The following is a 23,777-nucleotide window of genomic DNA, read 5'->3' as shown; positions in this document are numbered from 1 at the left end:
AGTGGTGACAGCTCCTTTGTCATCAGCATAGGTTAGTGTTGCCTAGGTAACCAAGCCCTCCACTGGTGCCAGGTCCTCCGATCTCTGGGCTGACTTCACCAGGCAGAGTAGGCACCATCCCTGCACATGAGGGGATGAAAAGTTAGAAAAGTCAATCAACAACCCTTGGCTGTTCATGCTTGGATGCATCTGTCAGAGTGTCAGAAGGGCATGTCTGATGGTGTTGTGATAAAGGCTGCACCACATTTACAAAATACCCAGTCTCCTTCAGCCTGGAGGGGAAAAAAAGATTGGACACTGGAGAAAGTATATAAACACTTCTTGGGCTCTTCCAGCACTACACAGTGTTATTTCTTTTCACTAGTAAAAATAGTAACAGTTACCATTTATCAAACACCTGCTATGTGCCAACACTTTGTATCAAATATCTCATTAAATGTTCTTCACAATAGTCCTTACAAGTTAGCAGCTTTGTTTTCAGCTTCTAGGAGGAAACTGGCTCAGACAGGTTTAGTGATGTGTCCAAGATCACACCTCCTAACAAGTCTGACCCACTGCCTCCAGAAAACTCCACACATTGCCCATCTTCCATTCTGGCAATGAATCACCCAGGCTTCCTAAAAGGCAACTCATTAGCCAGAGTCTGCCAAGAACTGACTCCCCAGCTTTGAAATGATGTAAAAGTTGCCACAAATGATACAAGAGAAGAGAAGAGAAGAGAAGAGAAGAGAAGAGAAGAGAAGAGAAGAGAAGAGAAGAAAAGGGGAGGGGAGGGGAGGGGAGGGGAGGGGAGGGAAGAAAAAAGGACAAGTGGTGGATAAAATTTCTTACGCTAAGGACAAATGTAAACAAACATTATTTATACAAAGTATATGCCTTACTTTATATTGTTCATGACAACAAACAGTGAAGCAGTTATGATTCTTATGCCCAGGTTAGTGACAGAGAAACAAAGGTTCAAAATGGTTTGCTGCCTGCCCCCAGATCCTGCTGTAATTGGTAGAGTGAGGACCCTAGCTGACTCCAAAGTCCTCAGTCACCTCATACACCAACAATGATGACTGAGTGTGCACATTACATCACTCTATATGTGAGGCATGTGTGTGACCAGGGACCGCATGAGTATTTATAACTTGTGTCTAAACCCTCATAAATGTCAGCTATGATCATCATAGTGATCCCTAACACACCGGGCTATAAACCTACACTCCCTAAGTTGGCACACAAAGTTCATCAGTATGTGGTCCCCACCTTCCTTCCAACATCATCTCCAACACCGTGGCCAGGACCATCTAGTTGCAGCTCACCCTGACCACAATCTCCCTCGCCTCCTTGCTTTTGTTCTCACCGTTCCCTCCATCTTGGACACTCTTTCTCACCTCTAGAGAATTCCCCTGAGCTCTCTAGGCTCCTCTGAATGTAGTCCAGATGATTTCCTGGGGCTCCTGGGGCCCATGCCTGCCTCTGTGAAAGCTCTGGGTGCCCTGTATCCTCACTCCTACCTCCAAGCTCCAGTGTTTTGCTGGCCTCTGCCTCTTCACAGAAAGTTCTCAGGAAATGCTAAGAGATGGATCTTGGGTTGCCTCCGGTTCTAGCCACAGACCACAGAGGGACGATTTTTGCCAACGTGATATGATGTAAATTCTCTCCTGTCTTTCTAGATTTCCCTTTATAGCAATCCATGAAAGGCTAAAAAGCAGCTTCTCATAAAACAGTCCATAAAACTGTATGTGGTAATTAAGTGTCACCAATCCACAGAGCACCACATGCAGATAGGCAGTGTTGGGGGACTGTTTCCCTTTCATATGCACAGGAGCTGTCGTTTTCTATGTTTTCTAATAAAGTTGTACAAAACAAACGTGTTACGGTGTTTCCACTTTGTTCTCTTTTGTTTTTAGGCTCTGATCTGTTCATTACGGCAAGGATGTGCAATTCTTGCCATATCTTCAAATCCTCCCTGCTGCTCTCCTCCCAACCTAACTGGGAAGTTGTATGTATCAGATAACCGGGCCCAACAAACAAAACTCAAATCCAAACAATTCAACAAAGATGCGTTAAACTGCCTGTCTCTAAAGACAGGTCCAAAGAAAAGGAAGGTGGAGGGAGCTTGCTTTAAGAATACGGGATATGGGAGTGTAAGCTTCAGGCCAGGCAGTTTGGGTTTGAATCCCGTTTCTGCCACTCCTCGCTGTACTCACCTAGGCAGGACCAGCTATGTAATTTGGGGGACCCTGTGCAAAATAAAAATGCAGGGCCCCTTCTTCAAAACTATGAGGAATTTTTAGACAGCAACTATAGCAATTAAATCAAGTGTGAGGTCCTTCTAAGCATGCAGTCAGTCCTGCAATCACACATTGTGACGTCACAAAGCCGTCCCTTCCTCTAGTCTTCCTGCATCTCGGTTTCCTCCTCCTTAAAATGGACACAATAATAGCACCCATATCACAGGGTTGTCGTGAGGATCGGATTACAAACTTGCATGTAAAAATCCTCTTATTGGGGCACCCGGATTGCTCAGTCCAACCCTTGATTTTGGCTCAGGTCATGATCTCATGGTTCATGAGTTCGAGCTCCACATTGGGCTCTGTGTCAACAGTGCACATGCGCACACCCAGACACTCACTCACTCTCTCTCTCTCTCTCTCTCTCTCTCTCTCTCTCAAAATGAATAAACATGTTTTAAAATGCTCTTATAGAGCACCTGGTACATAACAAAAGACGCTTGATTTGCCATTATGTTTTAAGTCATATCATGCAACAAAATAACTAAGGCATTAATGTTTAATTTCAAAATAATTCTTTACTTTACCAAAGGATTAACCACAAGGTCCTTTAAATAGAAAACCTCCTTAATTCTGATTGAGTTTAGAAAAGACTGATGCCTATACTACTTATTATTAAAAAAAAAAATCTATTAGGCAAAACAACGTTTTTTCTAATTAGAGAAATAAACCCAACACAGAAAGATGGGCTACAGACAGAATGGCCACAAAATGGGTTTTTTACTTAAGGTCCATGGGAAAGGAGATCTCTTTTTCTGTTCCTACCTACCATTCTGACCTATCTATAGGGCAGCCTCATGTCTAGAACAGGGCTGGGGTGAAGAGCATGGATTTGGGGAGTCAATCAGAACTGAGCTGACTAGATCTTCTCTTTCACTTAACTTCTCTAAACCCTTAACTTGTACATACTTCTCTAAACCTACATTTCCTCATTAACCATGCAAAGTCGCAGGGGACTTACAAAACAGTCACAGGGTTGTAGCAGCTTTAGCTGACATGCACGTCTGTGGTGCTTGGCTTGATGTTTGGAGCTCAGTATTGCTCATAAAACGGCTGCCTCCAGGGCAGTAATAAGGAACCATGCCCCAAGGCAAGGGTGGGAAACAGCAGGCATTTAATAGGCAGTGGGCCGGATATATCTCACACCCTTAAAATTACAGTTTAAGATTACAAACATTGTGTTCATCCATATCAGAAAGAACCTGAACTGCCCCATCAATGATCTAAGAGCTCAAAAGATTACTTCTAAATTTAGGATTGCCCTGATTAAATGAAAATGTCAATCCCTGTATTATTAGCTTTATTTGCCAAGAATATTTTACTTTTATTAGCACTTTCAAATGGATTGATATATTTGCTTATCCAGATTTTACATATTTTATAGATGACACAATCTCATTAAAGTATAGTCACACAGACTGTGGTCTGGAGCCCACACAAGACCCCAGCCTAGCACTTTGGCTTCAACAAGGAACATGTTCTTTAAATGTGACTAACTCTACCACACCCAGGGAGAGAAATGGCACTGCCGTGCTTTAACTTACAACTCTCTGATAAAAACTCTGCCTGCATCATCTTTAAGGCTGCCATAATTGGGACAAACAATTTCCAAGTACAAAGAACAATAACCAGACCCAATCCAAGGACTCTGAACATTGTAAAGAGTCAATAAGACAATAGGATTTTCTATCCCCTGCTCAATGGCTCCAGCACATTTAGTCTTCTGCGTAAAATGCTTCAAAAGTGTTCCATCATCCAAAATATTCCGAAGGTATTCTTTGGATGAGGTCAAGTCCAAACTGCTTAGTCTACCTAATCTCCCACCAGTCCTCCTCAGTCCAACCTAAGCTGGAGCCACACAGAACTGCCCACTGTTCCCCACAAATGTTGTTTCAGGTCCAGGAAAAAAATCTGAGGAGCCAAAGCAGAGATAGCAGGGATAAGTGCCTTAGAAGAGGCTGGGGAGGGGGGCAGGGGCAGGTCATACAGGCCTGTGGAGTCATGATAAAAATAATTAATTTCAAATGAAAGGGAAGCCATTGATCAGTTAAGCAAGGGAACAAGATCATATTAAATGCATTTTCTATTGAGACACAATTAATATATAACATTATATTAGGCTCAGGTATACAGCATAATGATTTGATATTTGTATATATTGCAAAATGATCACAATAAGTAGATTTTAACTAAAATCCATCACCAAAGTTACAAATTTTTCTTGTGATGAGAACTTTTAAGATCTATCCTCTTAGCAACTTTTAAATATGCAATACAGTGTTACTAACTATAGTCATCATGCTGTCTATTATATCCCTAGGAGTTATTTATTTTATAACTGCAAGCCTGTTATAAATTTATTCATCACTGGACACTTAGGTTGTTTCCATGCCTTGGCTACTGTAAATAATGCTGCAGTGAAATGGGAGTGCAGATATCTTTTTGAGTTAGTGTTTTCATTTTCTTCAGATGAAAACCCAGAAGTGGAATTTTAAGATTACATGATGGTTGTATTTTTAATTTTTGAGGAACTCCATACAGTTTTCTGCAGTGGCTGCACCAATTTGCATTCCCACCAACAGTGCACAAGAGTTCCTTTGCTCCACATCCTCACCTGTTTAATAATAGCCCTTCTAACAGGTGTGAGGTGATATCTCATTGTGGTTTTGATTTGCATTCCCCCCATGATGATGAGTGACGTTGAGTATCTTTTTGTGTACCTATTGGTCGTGTGTATGTCTTCTTTCGAAAAAGTCTACTCAGAGCCTCTGCCCATTTTCTAATTTTTTTGTTGTTGTTGTTGCTATTGAGTTGTGGGAGTTCTTCATATATTTTGGATATTAACCTCTTATAATTTGCAAGTTATTTGCAATTTTTTCCTGAAAACGTGACTGGTTAGGCAAGGGAAGGAGATCAACTTACATATGTTTTTAAAAGTTCCTTCTACGGGGCGCCTGGGTGGCTCAGTCGGTTGAGCGTCCGACTTCGGCTCAGGTCATGATCTCACGGTCCGTGAGTTCAAGCCCCGCGTCGGGCTCTGTGCTGACCGCTCAGAGCCTGGAGCCTGTTTCAGATTCTGTGTCTCCCTCTCTCTCTGACCCTCCCCCATTCATGCTCTGTCTCTGTCTCAAAAATGAATAAAACGTTAAAAAAAAATTAAAAAATAAAAGTTCCTTCTGGCTGCTGCACGGGATTCCAGAATGATGAGGGAAGAGAAGACTGTGGAGGGGAGGCCAGTAGGATGCTCACGCTTCTCCATCGAAATTCTGTTCAGGTATCCATCCATCAGAGAAACTAATCTTACTAGGGCTGAATCGAGCTAAACAGGTGGAATGAAATGTCTGCCTAAGTGTAAACTAGTTTAAAAGTTCTCCAAATTAAAAAAGTGTTCTTAGAATTCTTTGATTTTTTTAATATTTGGTTTCATTCAGATCAAAATCATTTCTATAAGCTCCCTCAAAGTATAGTTATGTTTAGTTCATTTCAATAGTCCTATATGATTCTCTCCTCTACAGAAGTAGGAGAGCAGACTTAAAATAAAAGCAGGGCATTTTGAGTCAGACAGATCTGAATTTAATTCCCCAGCTCCAATACTCACTTGGGAGAATTACACCAGTCACACCCCCCTTATCCACAGGGGATTACAATCCAAAATCCCCAGTAGATGCCTGAAGCCATATATATATGGTATATGTGTGTGTGTGTGTATACACACACTGATTTTTTCCTATACATACATACCTATGATAAAGTTTAATTCATAAATCAGGTACAGTAGGAGATTAACAACAATAGCTAATGATAAAACAATAATTATAACAATATACAGCAATATACTGTAATAAAAGTTATATACCTGTAGTCTCTCTCTCACTGAAAATATCTTATTGTACTGTACTCACCCTTCTTCTTGTGAAGATGTGAGATGATAAATGCCTATGTGATGAGTTGAAGTGAAGTGAATGACGTAGGCATGGTGATGCAGCATTAGGCTACTATTAACCTTCTGATGGTAGGTCAGAAGGAGGATCATCTGCTTCCAGACCACCACTGACCACAGGTAACTGACACCATGGAAGGCAACACAGTGGGTAAGGGGAGACTATCGACTTAACTTCCCTGAGCCTGTTTCTCCATCTGTAAAATGGGAATACCTCTACCACAAACAGATGCTTTTTACCACAAACAGATGGAACTGGAGAGTGTTATGCTAAGTGAAATAAGCCATACAGAGAAAGACAGATACCATATGGTTTCACTCTTATGTGGATCCTGAGAAACTTGACAGAAACCCATGGGGGAGGGGAAGGAAAAAAAAAAAAGAGGTTAGAGTGGAAGAGAGCCAAAGCATAAGAGACTCTTAAAAACTGAGAACAAACTGAGGGTTGATAGGGGGTGGGAGGGAGAGGAGGGTGGGTGATGGGTATTGAGGAGGGCACCTTTTGGGATGAGCACTGGGTGTTGTATGGAAACCAATTTGACAATAAACTTCATATATTGAAAAAAAAATACTCTGTTTAAAACCCATTAGTGTTTCCTCACTTCCAGAGTATTAAGTTCATATTCCTTGGCAGGACCCACATAATCTTTCACGATCTAACCCATATATATAACCTCCTCCAGCTCCCAAAACCAGCCCAATGACCGCCATCCACAACTTTTCACTACTCCCAAAATGACCTGTGGCTGCATGCCACCATAACTTTGCACATGCTTTCCCCCCCCCCTTAAATTAATTCATTCAACCATTCATTGGTTTGTGAAATACACTGTGCTGGATGCTAGGTACATAGTGATGAATAAAATAATCATGATCCCTGCCCTTTCAGTCTTCTGACTGACAAGTAAATAAAAAAAAAAAAAAAAAAAAAAAACACATGCATTCATATATTAAGAAAGTGCTATGCACACAATAAACAGGGAAGCATAATACAGAATATCAGGAAGAATTATATTTTATTGGCATGATCAGCAAAAGGCCTGTCTGGGGCAATACATTTTAATTTGGGACATGGAAGAGGGGAAGAGATAGCCTCAAAAAGAATCTGGGGGCAGAGGACCAGCAGCCCAAAAGCTCTGAAGCAGGAAGGAACTTGACATGGTCCAAGAAATGGTTTGAATGAAAATGAGCAGTGGAGTAAGGTATAGGAGATGATTTCTCAAGAATAAGTAGGAGCAAGATCATGTGTAGTGAGCCGTGGGAAGGAGTTTAGATTTTGTCCCAAGTGGAATGGAAAGCCACCAAAAGATTTAGACAGGCAACTGCCATAATCTGATCTACTTTTTAAACGATCACTCTGGCTGCCCAGTGGAGTTATCCAGGGGGATGGGCGACAGAGAGGAGAACAGAGGGAGAGCAGTCAAGATGGAAAACTTCCTGGCATTCCCTATCCAGTCAGAATGATGGCCTTAGGCTCAAATTCAAATACCATCTCCAAAAGGAAATAATTTCATGTCTGATAACCTAAGTGGGTTTTCCTAAGGGCGATCTGATTCAAAATTCTTCAAAGGCAAAAAAAACACTGAAAAAAAATTTTTTTTTAATTCAGTTTCTCTCAAGTCAAAAATCAAGCAATCTTGGGGCGCCTGGGTGGCGCAGTCGGTTAAGCGTCCGACTTCAGCCAGGTCACGATCTCGCGGTCCGTGAGTTTGAGCCCCGCGTCAGGCTCTGGGCTAATGGCTCAGAGCCTGGAGCCTGTTTCCGATTCTGTGTCTCCCTCTCTCTCTGCCCCTCCCCTGTTCATGCTCTGTCTCTCTCTGTCCCAAAACTAAATAAACGTTGAAAAAAAAAATTAAAAAAAAAAAAATCAAGCAATCTCAGGTATGTGGGTGGCTCAGTCAGTTAAGCATCTGACTTGGGTTCGTGCCATGATCTCATGATTCGTGAGTTCAAGCCCCACATTGGGCTCTGTGCTGATAGGCTGGAGCCTGCTTGGGATTCTCTCTCCCTCTCAAAAATAAATACACTTAAAAAAACAAAAATCAAGCAATCTATTTCATTTACATAATCTCCTTGGAAGCAGGCTGATTTCACACTGCGATATTTCAACAGTCCAAAGTGATTCTCTACACTAAGAGGTAAACCACCAAAATGGCAAAACAGCAAACAAACAAAAAAACCCAAACAAACAAAAACAACAATTAAAAACAAGGTGTGTGGCCATGTGCATGTTTGTTACATACAAAGATACCAGAACCAAAGTGCCTGTCATTGCCGAAAATAGTTTGCCAAAAACTATCATTGCCAAAAAGAGTTTGGTGGCCTTAACCATTCTCTGCTTCAGTTCCTTACCTGGAAAATAAAGATTAAACGAGTTAGTAAGTGTAAAGGGCTGAGAATAGTGCCTAAGCCTTAGTGCATAATAAATGTTAGCCAATAACAATATTTTTTTATTGTTAAAAAAATTTTTTTAATGTTTTTATTTATTTTTGAGACAGAGAGTGACAGAGCATGAGCGGGGAAGGGCAGAGAGAGAAGCAGGCTCCAGGCTCCGAGCTGTCAGCACAGATCCTGATGTGGGGCTGTAACTCACAGACTGAGATCATGACCTGAGCTGAAGTCGGACGCTTAACCAACAGAGCCATCCAGGTGCCCCAACAATGTATTTTTTTTTAACTGGTCATTGCTTACAATGCTATGTTATCGTTTATTCTGGTCTCTATTTTATCTATTTCTGATTTTTCTTATTCCCTTCCTCTACTAAATTTTAGCTAAATTTCTTCTTTTTCCAGTTCTTTATGTGGTAATGTTGTTCACTTGAACTTTTCTTCTTGTTTTAAATATTTTTATTTTAGAGAGAGAAAAAGCACACACAGGGAAGAGGGGCAGAGCGGGGGCGGAGGGGAGAGATTGAGAATTTCAAGCTCCACGCTCAGTGCGGAGCCCAACTGACTGAGCCACCCAGGCGCCCCTCTTTTTTTTTTTTCTTTTAAGTTTATTTATTTTGAAGGAGTGAAAGAGAGAGTGCATGCACACACATGAGTCAGGGAGGAGCAGAGAGAGAGCAACAGAGAGGATCCCAAGCAGGCTCAGGCTCAACTTCATAACGCAAGGTTACTACCTGAGCCAATATCAAGAGTTGGACATTTAACCAATTGAGCCAACTAGGCACCCCGATATTTTTTTCTTAATACAAGCATTTCTAACACAAATTTAACTCTAACACTCACTTTTGCTGCATCTCATAGGTTTCGGAACATTGGGTTTTCTTTTTCTTTTGAGATATATTTTGATTTGCTGTTTGAACTCTTATTTGGCCCATTTCATATGCCGTAGTATGTTGTTTAATAGTTACATTGAAGGGGCACCTGGGTGGCTTGGTTGGTTGAGTATCCAACTCTCAATTTTGGCTCAGGTCATGATCTCTGTCATCAGATAGAGCCTCATGGTGGGGCTCCAAGCTGGAAGTGGAGCCTGCTTAAGATTCTCTCTCTCCCTCTGCCCTTCCCCTACTCACCCGCACATGTGTGTGTGCTCTCTCTCTCTCAAAAAAAAAAAAAAAAAAGCCTCAAGAGAAACATATATTTACATTGCAAATTTTCCAACTTTGTTTTATTGTTGATCTTTTGTTTTGTACCATTGTGGTTGGAAAATATACGTGGTATGATTTTAGTCTTCTTAAATTTGTAATGTTTGTTATGTCTCTTTATGTGATTAAACGGGATTCTTCTGACTTACTAGAAGAAAATGTGTATTCTATTTCTTTTGGATGGAATGTTTTATATATATCTTTTGGAACCACATATTCTGAAGTATCCTTCAGGAAAAAAAAACTGAGGGTACTCATTCAAGATAAAGCACATGGGGGGGGGGGGGGTGGAGACCAGGTGAAACAGATGAAGGGGATTAAGAGTACACTTATCATGATAAGCACTGAGTAATGTATAGAATTATTGAATCACTATATTGTATACCTGAAACTAATATAACACTGCTAACTATACCAGAACTAAAATTGAAATTTAATTTAAAAAAATTCTTTTTAAATAATAGCTACAAAAATAACATGGTCACACAAATTTTTTTTTTTTCAACGTTTATTTATTTTTTTTGGGACAGAGAGAGACAGAGCATGAACGGGGGAGGGGCAGAGAGAGAGGGAGACACAGAATCCGAAACAGGCTCCAGGCTCTGAGCCATCAGCCCAGAGCCTGACGCGGGGCTCGAACTCCCGGACCGCGAGATCGTGACCTGGCTGAAGTCGGACGCTTAACCGACTGCGCCACCCAGGCGCCCCGGTCACACAAATTTTCTACTCACTAGCCATGGAGCCTTGGGCAAAGAAGATAAGTTCTGTCTAAACCTCAGAGTTTCCTCACAGGTAAATAAGACATGATAATAGTATTTTTCTAAATAGGATTATTGAATATTGAAGGAAACCATGTGCACACCTTAAATAGAGTACCTACAATAAAGTTAGGACCCAGAAAATGTTTATTGACATTATTTTACCATTAAAGTTATTATTGTGGACAAGTTACAAATAGGTTTGTCCTTGCATGACTACAGGAAAATATTCTGTTACATATATTTTACCTCGGCCAGACTCCTGGATTCAAATCCCAGCCCCTCCCCACCCCCATGCTTGTACAACCTTGGGGAGGCTCCTTAACCTCTCTAAGCCTCAATTTCCTCATCTATATCGGAATTTATAATAGTATGTACCTTATGAGCTTGACAAATAAGATAATGCAAACATATAAAGTCCAGAAAGCCCCAACATAGCAAGTACTCAGGAAATATAAGCTATTGCTACAATTAATATTATCATCCATGTAGACCCAAATTTCCCTTAGAAAAGAATTAAATTCTCAGCTTCTCAGGGGCACCTGGCTGGCTCAGTTGGTAGAGCATGTGACTCTTGCTTTCGGGGTCATAAGTTCAAGCCCCATGTTGGGTGTGGAGTTTACTTATATACATATATAAAATAAAGTAAAATTGTTTTAAAAAAATACACAAATAAATCATCAGCTTTTCTTTCATCTCCATTCCCTCTACCCCTCCTCTCACCCATAGTACTCGGGTTCTCTCTAAGTGCTTGATGATAAACTTCCTCTTCACAAAAGCCTCTATTTGCTGAAGATAAGAGGCAAAAATAGGTCAAACACAGACCTCTTTAACATCCCCAAATCTAGAATATACAGTGAATTTCGATTTTTCTAATACCGAATGGAACATGGTTTCAGATGTCATGTCTTTAAATAAGGTTTTAATATCAAGGGTCAAACATGGATGAGAGAAAAACAAACCTTACTTTATCAACAAGTGAGAAGTCACATGCAGAAATCTTGGCTCAGCTTAAGCCATCAACCAGACTGCTGGGGTTAAACAGCATGGCAGAATTAAATAAACATTAAACCAGCTAAGGAACAAATAATTAAGTGACATAAACCAGGGTAGGTAAGAGAGATTCTCTTACTCCCAACTGAAAGAATGAAAGAAAAAATAAATAAGGCAGCAGGCGAAAGGTGGCAGGTAATTGCTGCTCCTGGGGAATGAATTTTCTCCTAGAAATAGGGAGAAAGAAAGGACGACAAGGTCGAGAAGGTCAGCAATAAAAAAGCAAACACAAGTAGTTGTAAAGTCAGCCTCCAGGCGGTGGCAAAGGTGTGTGGGATGACATCCCTGAGCTGTCATGAACACCATACCAATGATTTTATACCAAGCACAGAAATGAGTCACATTTCCTAGAGAATTCCTAACAGAGTGGCTTATAACCTGGGACCCTGCAAGAGGGTTTTATCTACTTGGTAATAGACTTCTGTATGGCTTCCCTTCTACTGAGCTGAGATTATGGTTCTTTAAACATACTAACTAATGGCCCCTGTAACAACTGCACTGGGGAGGGACCCAGAGGTCAGAGATGAAAGTGGGTGGGTTGGAGGGGGGCAGGTAAGAAAAATTAACTGCATAATAAATAAAGGCATGGAAATAGAGAGCCAAGAGAAGGTAAAAAGGTACACCTTAGAGATTTATTTTCTTTATGCCAACATGAGCCTATGAGAAGAGATTAAATCAGCAGTTTCCAATGCTTTGTGTTACTTATTAAATCCCAAACAAGGCTGTGAATCATCAACATGAAAAAAGAAAAGCTATCATCTTTCGCTGGTCTTCATTCTCCCCATTCCTAATCCTTAAATAATGACTTTTTAAATATGAGACCAAGTAAGCCAATAATTAAGAGAGTGAACTCTAACACTAATGCATTAACTTTCATGACCAAAGCCAGTACAACTTGACTACAGAAGCTGTTTTCTGCACCCCCAGCAGAATGGGCTTGGTTGGGGGGAGGAGGGGACAGAGGCAGAAACAAAGCAAGAAAGGGTTTGACATACAATCAGCAGGAACCAAATCGCTGGTTTATAAATCAACATAAACTGATTTCACAACTGATTTGAAAGAAACTGAGTTTCCAGAAACACATGAGGGGTGCCACCAGCAAGGGGTTCATTTCAGCCCCAGTCCCTTGCTGTTGGACACAGAGGCATATGCATTCCAATATTCACGGTGGTCTGAGCCCCATGGCATTAGAAAGCTTGGGGGTTAATGAGAATAATGAAGGAAGAAATCAAATATTATAATGCCTAAAAAGTTTTATTTGAATGCACTTGACTTTCTAAACTGACTTAAATTCTTGTCAGTTTCTGTTGGCCATTGCAGGTGTGTTAAGCCTTCCATAACTCAACAACTATTTGTTGAACAGGAGGTAGCATGTCAGGACTGACGTCCACACATGGGCCTCATCAGCATCACCCGGGGGCTTTTTAGAAATGCAAATTCTTGAGCCCTAACCCAGGACTGACCTACAAAATCATAAACTCTGGGGGTGGGGATTAGCAATCTCTGGTGAAATAAACTTTTCAGGGGTCCTGGCACCGTTCAAGTTGAACAGCACTTGTGGTCAGCATATCTGTTAGAAGCAACAGCCTTATCGGGCTTTGGAGTCTGATTTCCAACCCCACTATCTGGCTTTGAGGAATCACATATCCTCCCTAAGCTTTAGTCCCCTCTTCCACATAGAGTGCTTGGCCCCATGCTCAGTAAATACCCCTGACACCCACATTGTGAGGCCCCAGGGCTAGTGCTGAAGACCCACGGGAGAACCCACACCAGCCCTGTCTCCAGCTCTTACACTCTACTGAAAGAACTTAACAGTGTGGCCCACGGGTTGGCACCCTTTATCTGTAAAGAGACAGACAGCAAATGTTTAAGGCTTTGCAGGCCTTACAGTCCAAACATCAACTTCTCAACCCTGCCATTGTAGCACGAAAACAGACACAGACACTGGGAAAGAAGCAAGCATGGCTGTTCCAGTAAAACTATTTATAGACACTGATATTTGAATTTCATACATTCCCACACATCATGAAATCTTATTCTTCTTTTGATTTTTTTCAACCGCTCAAAAATGCAAAACCCATCCTTAATCACAGGCTCTTTAGAGCTATGCATAAACAGGTGACAGGGGATTTGGCCCAAGGGCTCTCCTTTGAGGATCCTGGTCTAACACTCTTGCATTAGCAAAGTTGTTAAGCAATATATACCAGAGTCCCCTTGTCAGTCCAACAAAAGTAAATAATGCCCATTCTGAAATCTTGTTGTGAGCTGATAAACAGCTTCAAAATATCTGGCAAGCTGTCTGCCAGAGAGAAGGCCCCCAGCATATGGCACCTACTGTCCATCTCATGATCCAAAAAGACTAGGTGGAGCAGGGCAGGTATAAAATACAGAAGTCTACACTAAACAGAGCTACAGGTTTACAAACTGATTTGCTCTAAGCACCACTGGACACACAGCTTTAGCATATTGCTAAAGAAGTGAAAAATAAGCCAAAGGAACTCCAATCACCTTACTCTATTGACTTAAAAGAAGACATGTGGTTTATTCTGGATGTTCAAATTGCTGCCATATGTGCACTGCCCTCCTAGAGCAATGGAATGGCTCAAATAAAAGTGTATAAAGTCTGTCTCTGACCTCAAAGCCTATAGGAGTTCACTGCCACATGGAGACCAAAGCTGCATTCCCTGGGAGAATTCACAGCTGTTCAACACCTAGGGGGCCAGTCGGGCTCAGCATATGGAAAAACGTAGGAGTCCATTTTAGTTGAAATTCCAAGGGCTCAATAAAGGCTCTAATGTGTCCTTGGGTCCAACACTCATTACTTGCTCTTCATTTGCTTTCCTCTGTTGCCATCAGTCTGACCAACAGGAGTGTCCTCCCCTTCTGATTCTCATCCAGTAGGCAATCCTTTCCCCTACCCACTTACACACTGCTCTCACTGCCTCCATGGTTAGTGGTGTCTTCCAACGGTGAGGATGAACACCTGAATAAACATGCTGTCCGATACCGTAGCCACTACCCACATTTGGCTTTTAAGACTTGAAACAGGGCTGGTGTGCCTGAGAGGCCACATTTTTTATTTCATATTATTTTATTTAATTTACACTTAAAAACTAACACTAGATTCAACTCTTGGAAAACTTCTGACCACCTGTGGAGCAACCTGAACACGTGAATCCACACTTTTGACTGTAAATGTTATAAAACCTAAATCTCTAATGAAAATTTAGCATCCTGACTGAGAGATGCTGCAACAGTAAAATGTACACTGATTTTTGAAGACTTAGTGAAAAAAATATAAATATCTCAATAATTTTTATACTGATTACATGTTGCAATGAAAATGTTCTGTATATATTGGGGTAAATAAAATGTACTATTAAAGTAAATTCTGCCTGTTTCTTTTTGCTTTTGTTTTTTACATGTGGCTCTTAAGAAATGTCAAGTGTATAAATGAGCTGCGTTATATTTCTACTGGACAGCACTGCGTTAAATAAATGTATGACTGTCATTACTCATACTTATCACAAAGCTGGACTCAGACGCAGAGTCGGTACAGCTCTGACCTCTGCACCCAAAACCTTTTACCACCCACACCCTAGAGACTAGCCCCTCTTTCTTGGTTACCATTTTCCCTGATTGATAAGGCAAAACCTTCACAGGGAGATGTCACTGCTCTTTCTTTAGAGTCCAGTCTATTGGTGGGGCCAGGGATGCCAAACAGGGGTCCTGAGAGTGGCAGCCGTGCGGTCTGCAACTGTGTATCCCCCTTGTCCCAAGGAGGGGGCCATCCCAGAACAGCTATTTGCTCATTCTAGTCCTTGAAACCTAAGACGAGCTCCATGTGCACACTCTAATCCCACATCGTGACTCATCTCCAATGCAGGACACACACATTTTACTTCTAATTCCCTTGTGATCATGATGTTCTCAGGGCAAGATGCAAATATGATTTTCATAACAAACCAAAGAAGTTTTTATTTTTGTGTCTGGTAAAGGCACAGCTAATAAATGTACTAGGACTGTACAAGATAGCCTTTGAAATTACAAGTGTCTTCCAAGAAGGATTTTATGTGCAAGACTTTTCAAATCTGGGTAAATATTAAGATATGATGGTATGAATGTGGGTATATATATATTTTTTAATTGTTTATTTATTTTTGTTAGAGAGAGAGAGAGACAGACAGACAGACACAGTGTGAGCAGGGGTGGAGGAGGGGCAGAGAGAGACAGAGACAACTCCAAGTGGGGTCAAGGCTCCACACTGTCAGCACAGAGCCCGGCACGGAGCTCAAACTCACGAACTGTGAGATCATGACCTGAGTGGAAGTCAGATGCTTAACCAACTGAGGCACCCTGGGTATATATTTTTATTTACATATGTACATTACTAAGTATATGCAAAGAAATACATTTCTTCTTTACCCAAATACTAGAACGACTCCAGTACAAGAACCCCTCTTTCCTGGCTCCCAAGCCATTTCTTTGGGAAATAACTTTCCCCACCCTCCCAAGTACCAGATGTTGTGAGCCCCCACCCATCCACATCACACAGGAAATGAGAGAGGCCTGGAGATGATGGGGTATGGGGCACAGGGCCTCTGTGAGAATGTTACCTAGCCCAAGGCTCCTGTTTATTGAAGTCTCTGGATACCCTGGGCCAAGGTCTCTGATGAGGCCACTTTAAATCAGTTTAAAATCAGAACCAGAGCCTACTCTCAGTCCTCGTGCTGAGGGAAAAGAGAAAACAATAGTGAAAGCACAGATAATCCCTTCACCTCATTTGAGCCATTTCCTATAACCACCTGCCTGCTGACAAACCTTGACACAGCTATTAACGAGGAGAAGAATTAAACAATTTGGGGTGTAGCTCCTCTCCCTCTCCTGGCTCTGGTGGAGGTGCTAATTGGCAGTAAAAGGCATAAAAGGTGTACATCAGAACGGCCAGGGTTGACAGGATCTGGATAATCCATAAACTGAATAATGAGCCTTTTAATAACCAGGAGCTAACAGCAACTTTCTGTAATGGGATCCTGGTAGCACTTGTAAATCTACTCTCTCCAATTAGAAAAATGCCTTCCTCTACTTTTCCCAGAAGCCAGGAAACAGAAAAGAACTCATCCAACTCCCAGCCCTCAGGCACAAGTGTGTGTTAAATTTTCACAAACAGATAGAGGTTTTCCTCCTGGGGAGGAGATTTCATAATTTTCCCCAGCCATCTACGGGAAAGCTTAATAGGCTCCCTCTGCTTTCCTCAGACCTAAACCCTTCTTCCCCCCACCAGTCCCCAAGACAGGTTCCTCAACTCAAGCTGTTATCTAACTATTAATAATGCTAATAATAGTTTTGCCGTATGTGTGCAGTGGGTTCTGCTTGGAAGAGTGCCTTTGCAAGCATTAACTCTTTTGGACACCAACACGGCCCCAGAGGGGGTCCACTTGGGGAGCCTGAGTTTATACGATTTATGGGACTCTTTTAGAAAGTGGATATAAAATTACAAATACAAACATCCAGGGCCTCTTCCCTGAGCCTTGCAGGGGCCCTGAAGCTTGGCCTAAGGGCAAATCCAACTCTGTACTATCCCTCTCCTTCCTTCCCACCCCCAAAGGGACATGTGGGTTTCTCAGGCTAGGGGTAGAGGTCATGTGACTTGCCCAAGATCAAAGGGCTATTCAGTCTTGGAGGCAGAATTAGAACTTTCTTACCTCCTCAGTCTCTGCGGCCCCTCTATTTCCCCTAGTTCCTCAGTCACAAAGGAAACTCTGAAGAAGGAACAAGTAAAAACAACACAGCTAAAAGTGATCCTCACCAGGAGGGTGTTAGGAAGCTGTCTAGACTGAGTACTGCCTGGGTAGAAGATAGTGAAGTAAACACAAAGTCCCCACAAATATTCACTTCAGTTGGCACTGAAGGTAAAAACACATTTACTAACTAACCACACGGAGCCAGGTGAATTCCATCCTCGCTACTTACTAACCACACCTGGGTTAGTAACCTGGGACAAGTTACTTAGTGTCTCTGAACTTTGGTATCTTCATTATAATACAAGTTTGCATGAGATGACTTCTATAAAGCACTCAGCACAGGACACTCTAGGTGTTCAATAAATAGCAACTATTATTGTTCCTATTGTTATCAGTTCATCCAAAGAGCACTGCTTTTACACAAGAGACCGGTTCCCCAAAGGAACGTTGCAAAAGCACGTGGAAGTTGCAAAAACATTCTGTTTGGTTACCACAAGACTGAAAATTCGGCAGGACGGCTGCTCCCGAGACTTTAGCATCTCTTGCGCAGCAGAAAGAAACATCAGGGAAGATTTATTAGACGAAGTGCCTTGTCCATCCCACTTGCTGGGGTTTTCTTAGAGTTTCAGATTTGTAACCTGCGGACCTGTGAAGTCTCTGCAGCTTTCCAGGCTCAGTGAAGCCACACCGTTTTCTAACACTTTGAGACCTCAGTTTGAGTACCTCAAATTGGGATTGTGGGTGTTGGTGTTTTGTTTTGTTTTTGCTTTTGCTTTTTTGTTTGTTTCTGTTAACCTAGAGAACCAAAATGATCAGAAGAACAAAAGATAAGCCACTCCTATACTTCTTCCTTTCTTCCTCCCAGTCCAGCGCTCCCTTTCCCCTTCCCTTCAGATTTCAAATTGGCTCCAGGGTTTATAGGAGACACAGTAACAGATGTATGAGAAACAAACTGAGAAGGCGCAAAGTAACTGATAAGCCCTACCTGCTTGCTTGTTGTATGTTAGAGTGAAAAATCCATGCTATATCCATGAAGAATTCAGATGTTTACAGAGGTGGATAGATCAGGCCCATGTCTATAAACATCTTAAAAAAACAAAAAGATAATGCATTAATACATTCAACAAGCATTTAGGGAACACTTTACTGAAAGTCAGGCTAGCACTTATGGATACCAAGCTGAATAAGGCAAGGCTTCTGCTGCCCCCAAGACTCATTTGGGTGGCCACCAATATCTCCATCCATATACTCCCACACTACCAGCAGTAGTCATTCACAGCGCTCAGTAAACACTAGCTGAGTGACCTACTGAAGGCCCCTGCCCTCTAGGAGTCCACAATCAAACAGAGGAGTCGGGCATGTCAACAGTTAATCGACAGTTCAGGGTAATACCTGCTGCTACAGAGATAAGAACTCATACCATGGAAGCAGAGAACAAGCCTGGTGAAGCACAGGAAGGCTTAACCGCAGATGTGACACTGAACTAAGAGTGGAAAGATAAGCAGAACTTTTGCCAGTGGAGGAGAAACAAATGACAATATAAATTTAAAAGTTTTACTTCACTAGTAATTAAAAAAAAATACAAATGAGATATCGTTCTTGTCTATTATATTTCAAAGACATTTAAAAAAAAACACTCCTTGGCAAAAGACTGGTCCTTGATTTAATTGTTCACAACAGCACAGCTACCCAGGAGAGCTGCCTAACCAGGAGTGTGGCAAGAAAGGAACCGAAAACTTGGACTTGTTTTTGTTTTTGTTTATTTATTTTGAGAGAGAGCACGTGTGCTTGTGTGTGTTTGTGAGTAAGCAGGGGAGGGGCAGAGAGAGGGAGAGAGAGGATCCCAAGCAGGACCTGACAGTGTGCAGAGCCCAAGGCAGGGCTCAATCGCATGAACCGTGAGATCATGACCTGAGCCAAAATCAAGAGTCACTCAAGAACACTCAACTGACTGAGCCCAGACTCATTTTTACTTAACTATTACTAGCCTATCCTCTCTAATGTGCAATATTCTCACTTAACCCCTAGCATAACCCATTGAGGAATGCACAATTGTCCCCATTCTAGAAACTGGAGCAATGAAATCAAGAAACTTGCTTGTGGTTATACAGTTAGTAAGTAAAACCCACATATTTCTGGCCTCAAAGCCCATACAATGTGGAATGAATATGTATTTCACAATTAAATGATTATTGAGGCCATTATCATCATTCTGTTACAAGAGCCAGCTTCGTGCTTGGGCAGAAAGGGCCTTCACCATACACAGCACATCAAGGGGATGGTTCTGTATGCTGCAAAAGCCCATCCCAGCTGCCCTGTCATGGGCTTATCTTCTTAGCTAGTCAGAGGTCCCCATTTTTAGGGTCACTGCTATATAGGTAATAACCTCTCTTTCAGTTTTCTCATATATAAAAATGGATAATAAAATCTACTTCAAAAATCTGTTGAGAAAATTAGTTTTCACCCACAGAGTAAAGTTAACACTGCCTCAAAAGTTATCTTACAAAAACACAAGCTCCATAATAGTAAATATGATTCAGTCTTCAAAATCTAGCTCCAAAATAGTAAATGGAAAACCTGCCTTTAAAAAATATATATATATATATATGTTTTATTTTTTTATTTTTGAAAGAGAGAGAGCATGAGTGTGAGAGGGGCAGAGAGAGAGAGAGGGAGAGGATCTGAAGCAGGCTCCAGGCTCCAAGCTGTCAGCACAGAGCCTGACGCGGGGCTCAAATCCACATACTGTGAGATCATGACCAGAGCCGAAGTCAGACCCTTAACAGACTGAGCCACCCAGGTGCCCTGGAAAGCCTGTCTTGACTAGCCAATAGGAGGGTTCACTGCTCTCTACTTCCACAGTAGAGAGCCTTCCACAGATCTATGTTACTCTTCACACTGTAACATAAATGTGCATTTTCTTTTCTATCCCCTTTACTATACTGTAAGCCACTTAGGAACCAAGTCAATGGTCCATACATCTTGTGATGTCAACACCAAGTCCAAGGCTGGCACATAGCAGAAAATGTTTTGTTTAAAAAAGAAGAAGAAAAAGTCCATCATTTTACCTTCATAAAACCCAGCCAGATAATCACAATTATTTATATTCTAAAATGAGCAAGTTGCAAAGACTACCTAAAATCACATACAGAAGGCCAAGTTTGTACTGAATTCAGGTCTCCAGACTCCACTCCACCATGTATGGCCTTTCAAAGACAACAAGGGAAAAAGGCCTACCATAGGCCATGGAGACCATGACTGCACACAGGTACTTTGTCTAATACGGTAAGGGCTCTGAATGGTATTAGGGCATCTTAGAAGGTGGTCACCTGGGAAAGTACAGAGAACAGCATTAAAGTATAAAAAAGGTTGGCAGATTTGGGTCTAACTCCATGCTTACTTTGTCCTTAACCCTGTTGCCTCAGGAACATCTCTTAAACTGAGGACTCAGCTTCCTCATCTGTAAGATGGGGTTTTAAACAATGTTACTCACCTTGCAGGGTCTGATGTAAGAACGAGAGTTATATTATATGAAGTAGGCAGAGAATATAGTAAGCATTCTTTACACACTCATTACATGTCAGAAAAAAAGTGGCACGTATTAATGCCTATGCCACAAAGTAGTTTTCATACCCTATCTTACTTTATCCCCACAGCAACTCTGTGGAGTAGCTGCTATAATTTTGATCTTACATTGCGGAAACTGACACAAAGACATTTAAGTAAGTTGTCCAAGGTCACACCAGTGGCAACTGGCCGAACCTGCATTCCGACCAAGGCTTTTCTGAGTCCAAACCTCTTTGTAGTTTACGTGTCTACCTCTCAGATGAATTTCGGTGGAAGAAAGATAAGGAGGACTCAGATATGCCCCAAATGTCTGAGGTTCATGTGAGGTGCTTGAAAAGAAAGTTTGGATCAGATTCATGTGTAGCTTGGGATATGCATTAAAAACGTTTGGAACATGTGTGTGTGACATGAGGTGGGGAGAAACCAAAAGATGGCCAACGATAAATGTCATGCTCCTCAATTGCCCTTTCAGCTAATAATATAATACATAGTAAAGACAACTCATATTCTTATTTCAGTACTTGTGCTCCAAGTTAAAAATACCATATTGTAATAGGGATGTATTTATTACGTATTTCCTCTTGATCTTGCTACCGTTTGTTATGTCCCAGAAAATGTTCCAAAACCAAACAGAGGAAGTTCAGAAAAGTCACAGGAAATATCCAACCTCTTTTACGCTAAGGGGAAAAAAAAAAAAAAAAAAAAAAACCCTCTACTAGGTTAATCTCTTATTTGTATCATTACCACACATGTTTTAAGATGACTCAGGTAACTAGCTTAATGGTAGATGGCTTCAAATCATCCTGAAGAGAAACAAAAGCTATTTCACAATAAACAACAACAAAAATCTTTTTCTGGTGTTTTCCTCTATCACATACAGCTCCCCCAACCTTGGAACAAACAGGCCTTTGCTTTCTCCAGTCAAGGCCCAGGAAACCATGCTGTGAATGTTTTTGATTCAGGCAGTCAGGAGTCAGGTTAGGCAGGAGGAGAAACAGTTGTGAGAAAATGAAAACAGAAAACAAACAAAACACCTCTCTCCATGGAATGGAAAGTTCTCAAGTCAGGCACTGACACCAAGTCCTCCCACCTGACACCACGAAGCAGTAAACCCAGAAAGATGCTTGGTCCAGGCTAAGAACCCAGACTTGGAGAAAGAAAACTCAACAAAGAAGAGGTGGTTCGGCCAGCTCTGATACGAAGTGAAATCATTGGGTCTGTTCAAATTTATGAGCTGAAGGAGGGTCAGAGATTCTCTACTAATAAAAACATCTTTCTATGAACTTTTCCAAAGTAGAGTTAATGGCACCACAGAACTAGCAGGTCTCCTGGAAAACTCATTCCTAAGGGACTACCTGTAAACTCATAAGTTTTTGTCTTCACAAGATCAAATGCTCAACAGAACCCCCCCTCTGCTCACTCTCGCCCCCATTCAAAGTGCTATATAACCTTTAGCACCAGTAACCCAAGTCCAGACTCTTCTCCATTCTCCTAGGCTCCTGAAAGGCCTCAAGCAACAGAACCGCGGGACCCGCGGGAGCACCCCTCCCCTCCCTGCCATCCCCATTATTCGGCACACAGCCCTCCTTTCCCCTGGAGCCAACAGTCTGCAGCTCCTTCAATGCAGGCGCGAGCAGGCAGGAATGGTGGGAAGAGAAGCTGTGCCAGCTGCATGTTTCAGAATCTCCCTCCATATGCATTTGCCAAAGGAACAAAAAGAAAATCAATGCCAGGAAAAGACAACTGAGATGAGGATGCGGTGGGACCGCGGCTGACTCCTTGCCTCTTAGCAGCAAGGGTCTGGCCAACCACGCGTCCGAGCCACAGATCCGAGTCGTTACCTTCAGGATGCAGGCCATGGCGCTCCGCCGGCCCTTCTGCCACCGAGCAGCAGGCGCGCCTGGGTCAGGGGCAGTCCCGGCGACAGGCTGGAGGCTGGTACCACGGCAGGACCGCTCCAGCCCACATTCCCGCAGATCCAAATAAGGGGACCGCGGTGCGAGCTGCGCGGGCACAGGCCCCGCCCCCGGCCTCGTCCACTGGCTGGCGGCCCTCGAGGCTCCGCCCCCGGATTACGTGCCGTCCCGGTCTCCCGCGGCTGCTCCTGGATGCTTGCTACTTTTTCTTTTCTCTCTCTTCCTCTCTCTCACTCTCTGTCCCTCTTTTTTTTTTTTTTTTTTTTTTCCAGTAAATGTTCTGTGGTTCAACGTATACAAAATCTGCTCAGCAGCAGGCAGGGATCTGGGTCCGGCTGGGGAGAGAAAGCGGCCTTTTCTTCCCCATTCAGTCTCCTTCAACAGATCAGAGAACTCCTTGCAGACATTTCACACTTTTTAAAAAGTTAAGTGGGTTTGGAATCACCCTTCTACAGGTATTGGGCATATCAAAGGATTCTTCAAAAGTAGCAAATGAAATTCTCCCTGGGCTGTTTAAGGGTAGAGCCTTTACTCTGCTTAAAAATGCTGTGACGGGCTCATCCAGAATTAATAATTTGCCACTAACAGGGGAGCACAAATACCTATCAACAAAAGATGCCAGGAAACGTACACTGTGTATGTTTTGTGTGTATGTACACGTACACACAGGTATGAATTGCTTTCTTGCTTTAAGTTTGTGTGTTCATGAAAAATGTGTATATAAATACATAGTAAGTAGAATATATGCATATATATGAAAATTTAATAGTTTCTCATATATATACATTGATTATATATGTATATAAATTGTGTTTGTGGGGCGCCTGGGTGGCTCAGTCAATTAAGCTTTGGACTTCCGCTCAGGTCATGATCTCAGAGTTCATGAGTTCAAGCCTGCCTCCGGCTCTGTGCTGATAGTTCAGAGCCT

At 42.0% G+C, this 23,777-nt stretch overlaps 1 protein-coding gene across 1 annotated transcript in view; it reads right to left on the bottom strand.

Moving 5' to 3' along the window:
* The window catches only part of ST6GALNAC3 (ST6 N-acetylgalactosaminide alpha-2,6-sialyltransferase 3), a 532,814-nt gene extending 509,872 nt beyond the window's left edge, over positions 1–22,942 (bottom strand). Inside the window, exon 1 of the mRNA XM_040470683.1 lies at positions 22,775–22,942. Coding sequence (XP_040326617.1) covers positions 22,775–22,792 — 18 coding nt within the window. The 5' untranslated portion in view covers positions 22,793–22,942. The remainder of the gene's footprint in view (positions 1–22,774) is intronic.
* Between the last annotated feature and the right edge of the window lie 835 nt (positions 22,943–23,777).

Source organism: Herpailurus yagouaroundi, unplaced genomic scaffold, assembly GCF_014898765.1.
Source record: "Herpailurus yagouaroundi ecotype Mexico unplaced genomic scaffold, PumYag 77, whole genome shotgun sequence".
Classification (NCBI taxonomy): Eukaryota; Metazoa; Chordata; class Mammalia; order Carnivora; family Felidae; genus Herpailurus; species Herpailurus yagouaroundi.
The sequence above is the reverse complement of the archived record's forward strand: the minus strand, read 5'-3'. Positions and strand labels throughout refer to the sequence as shown.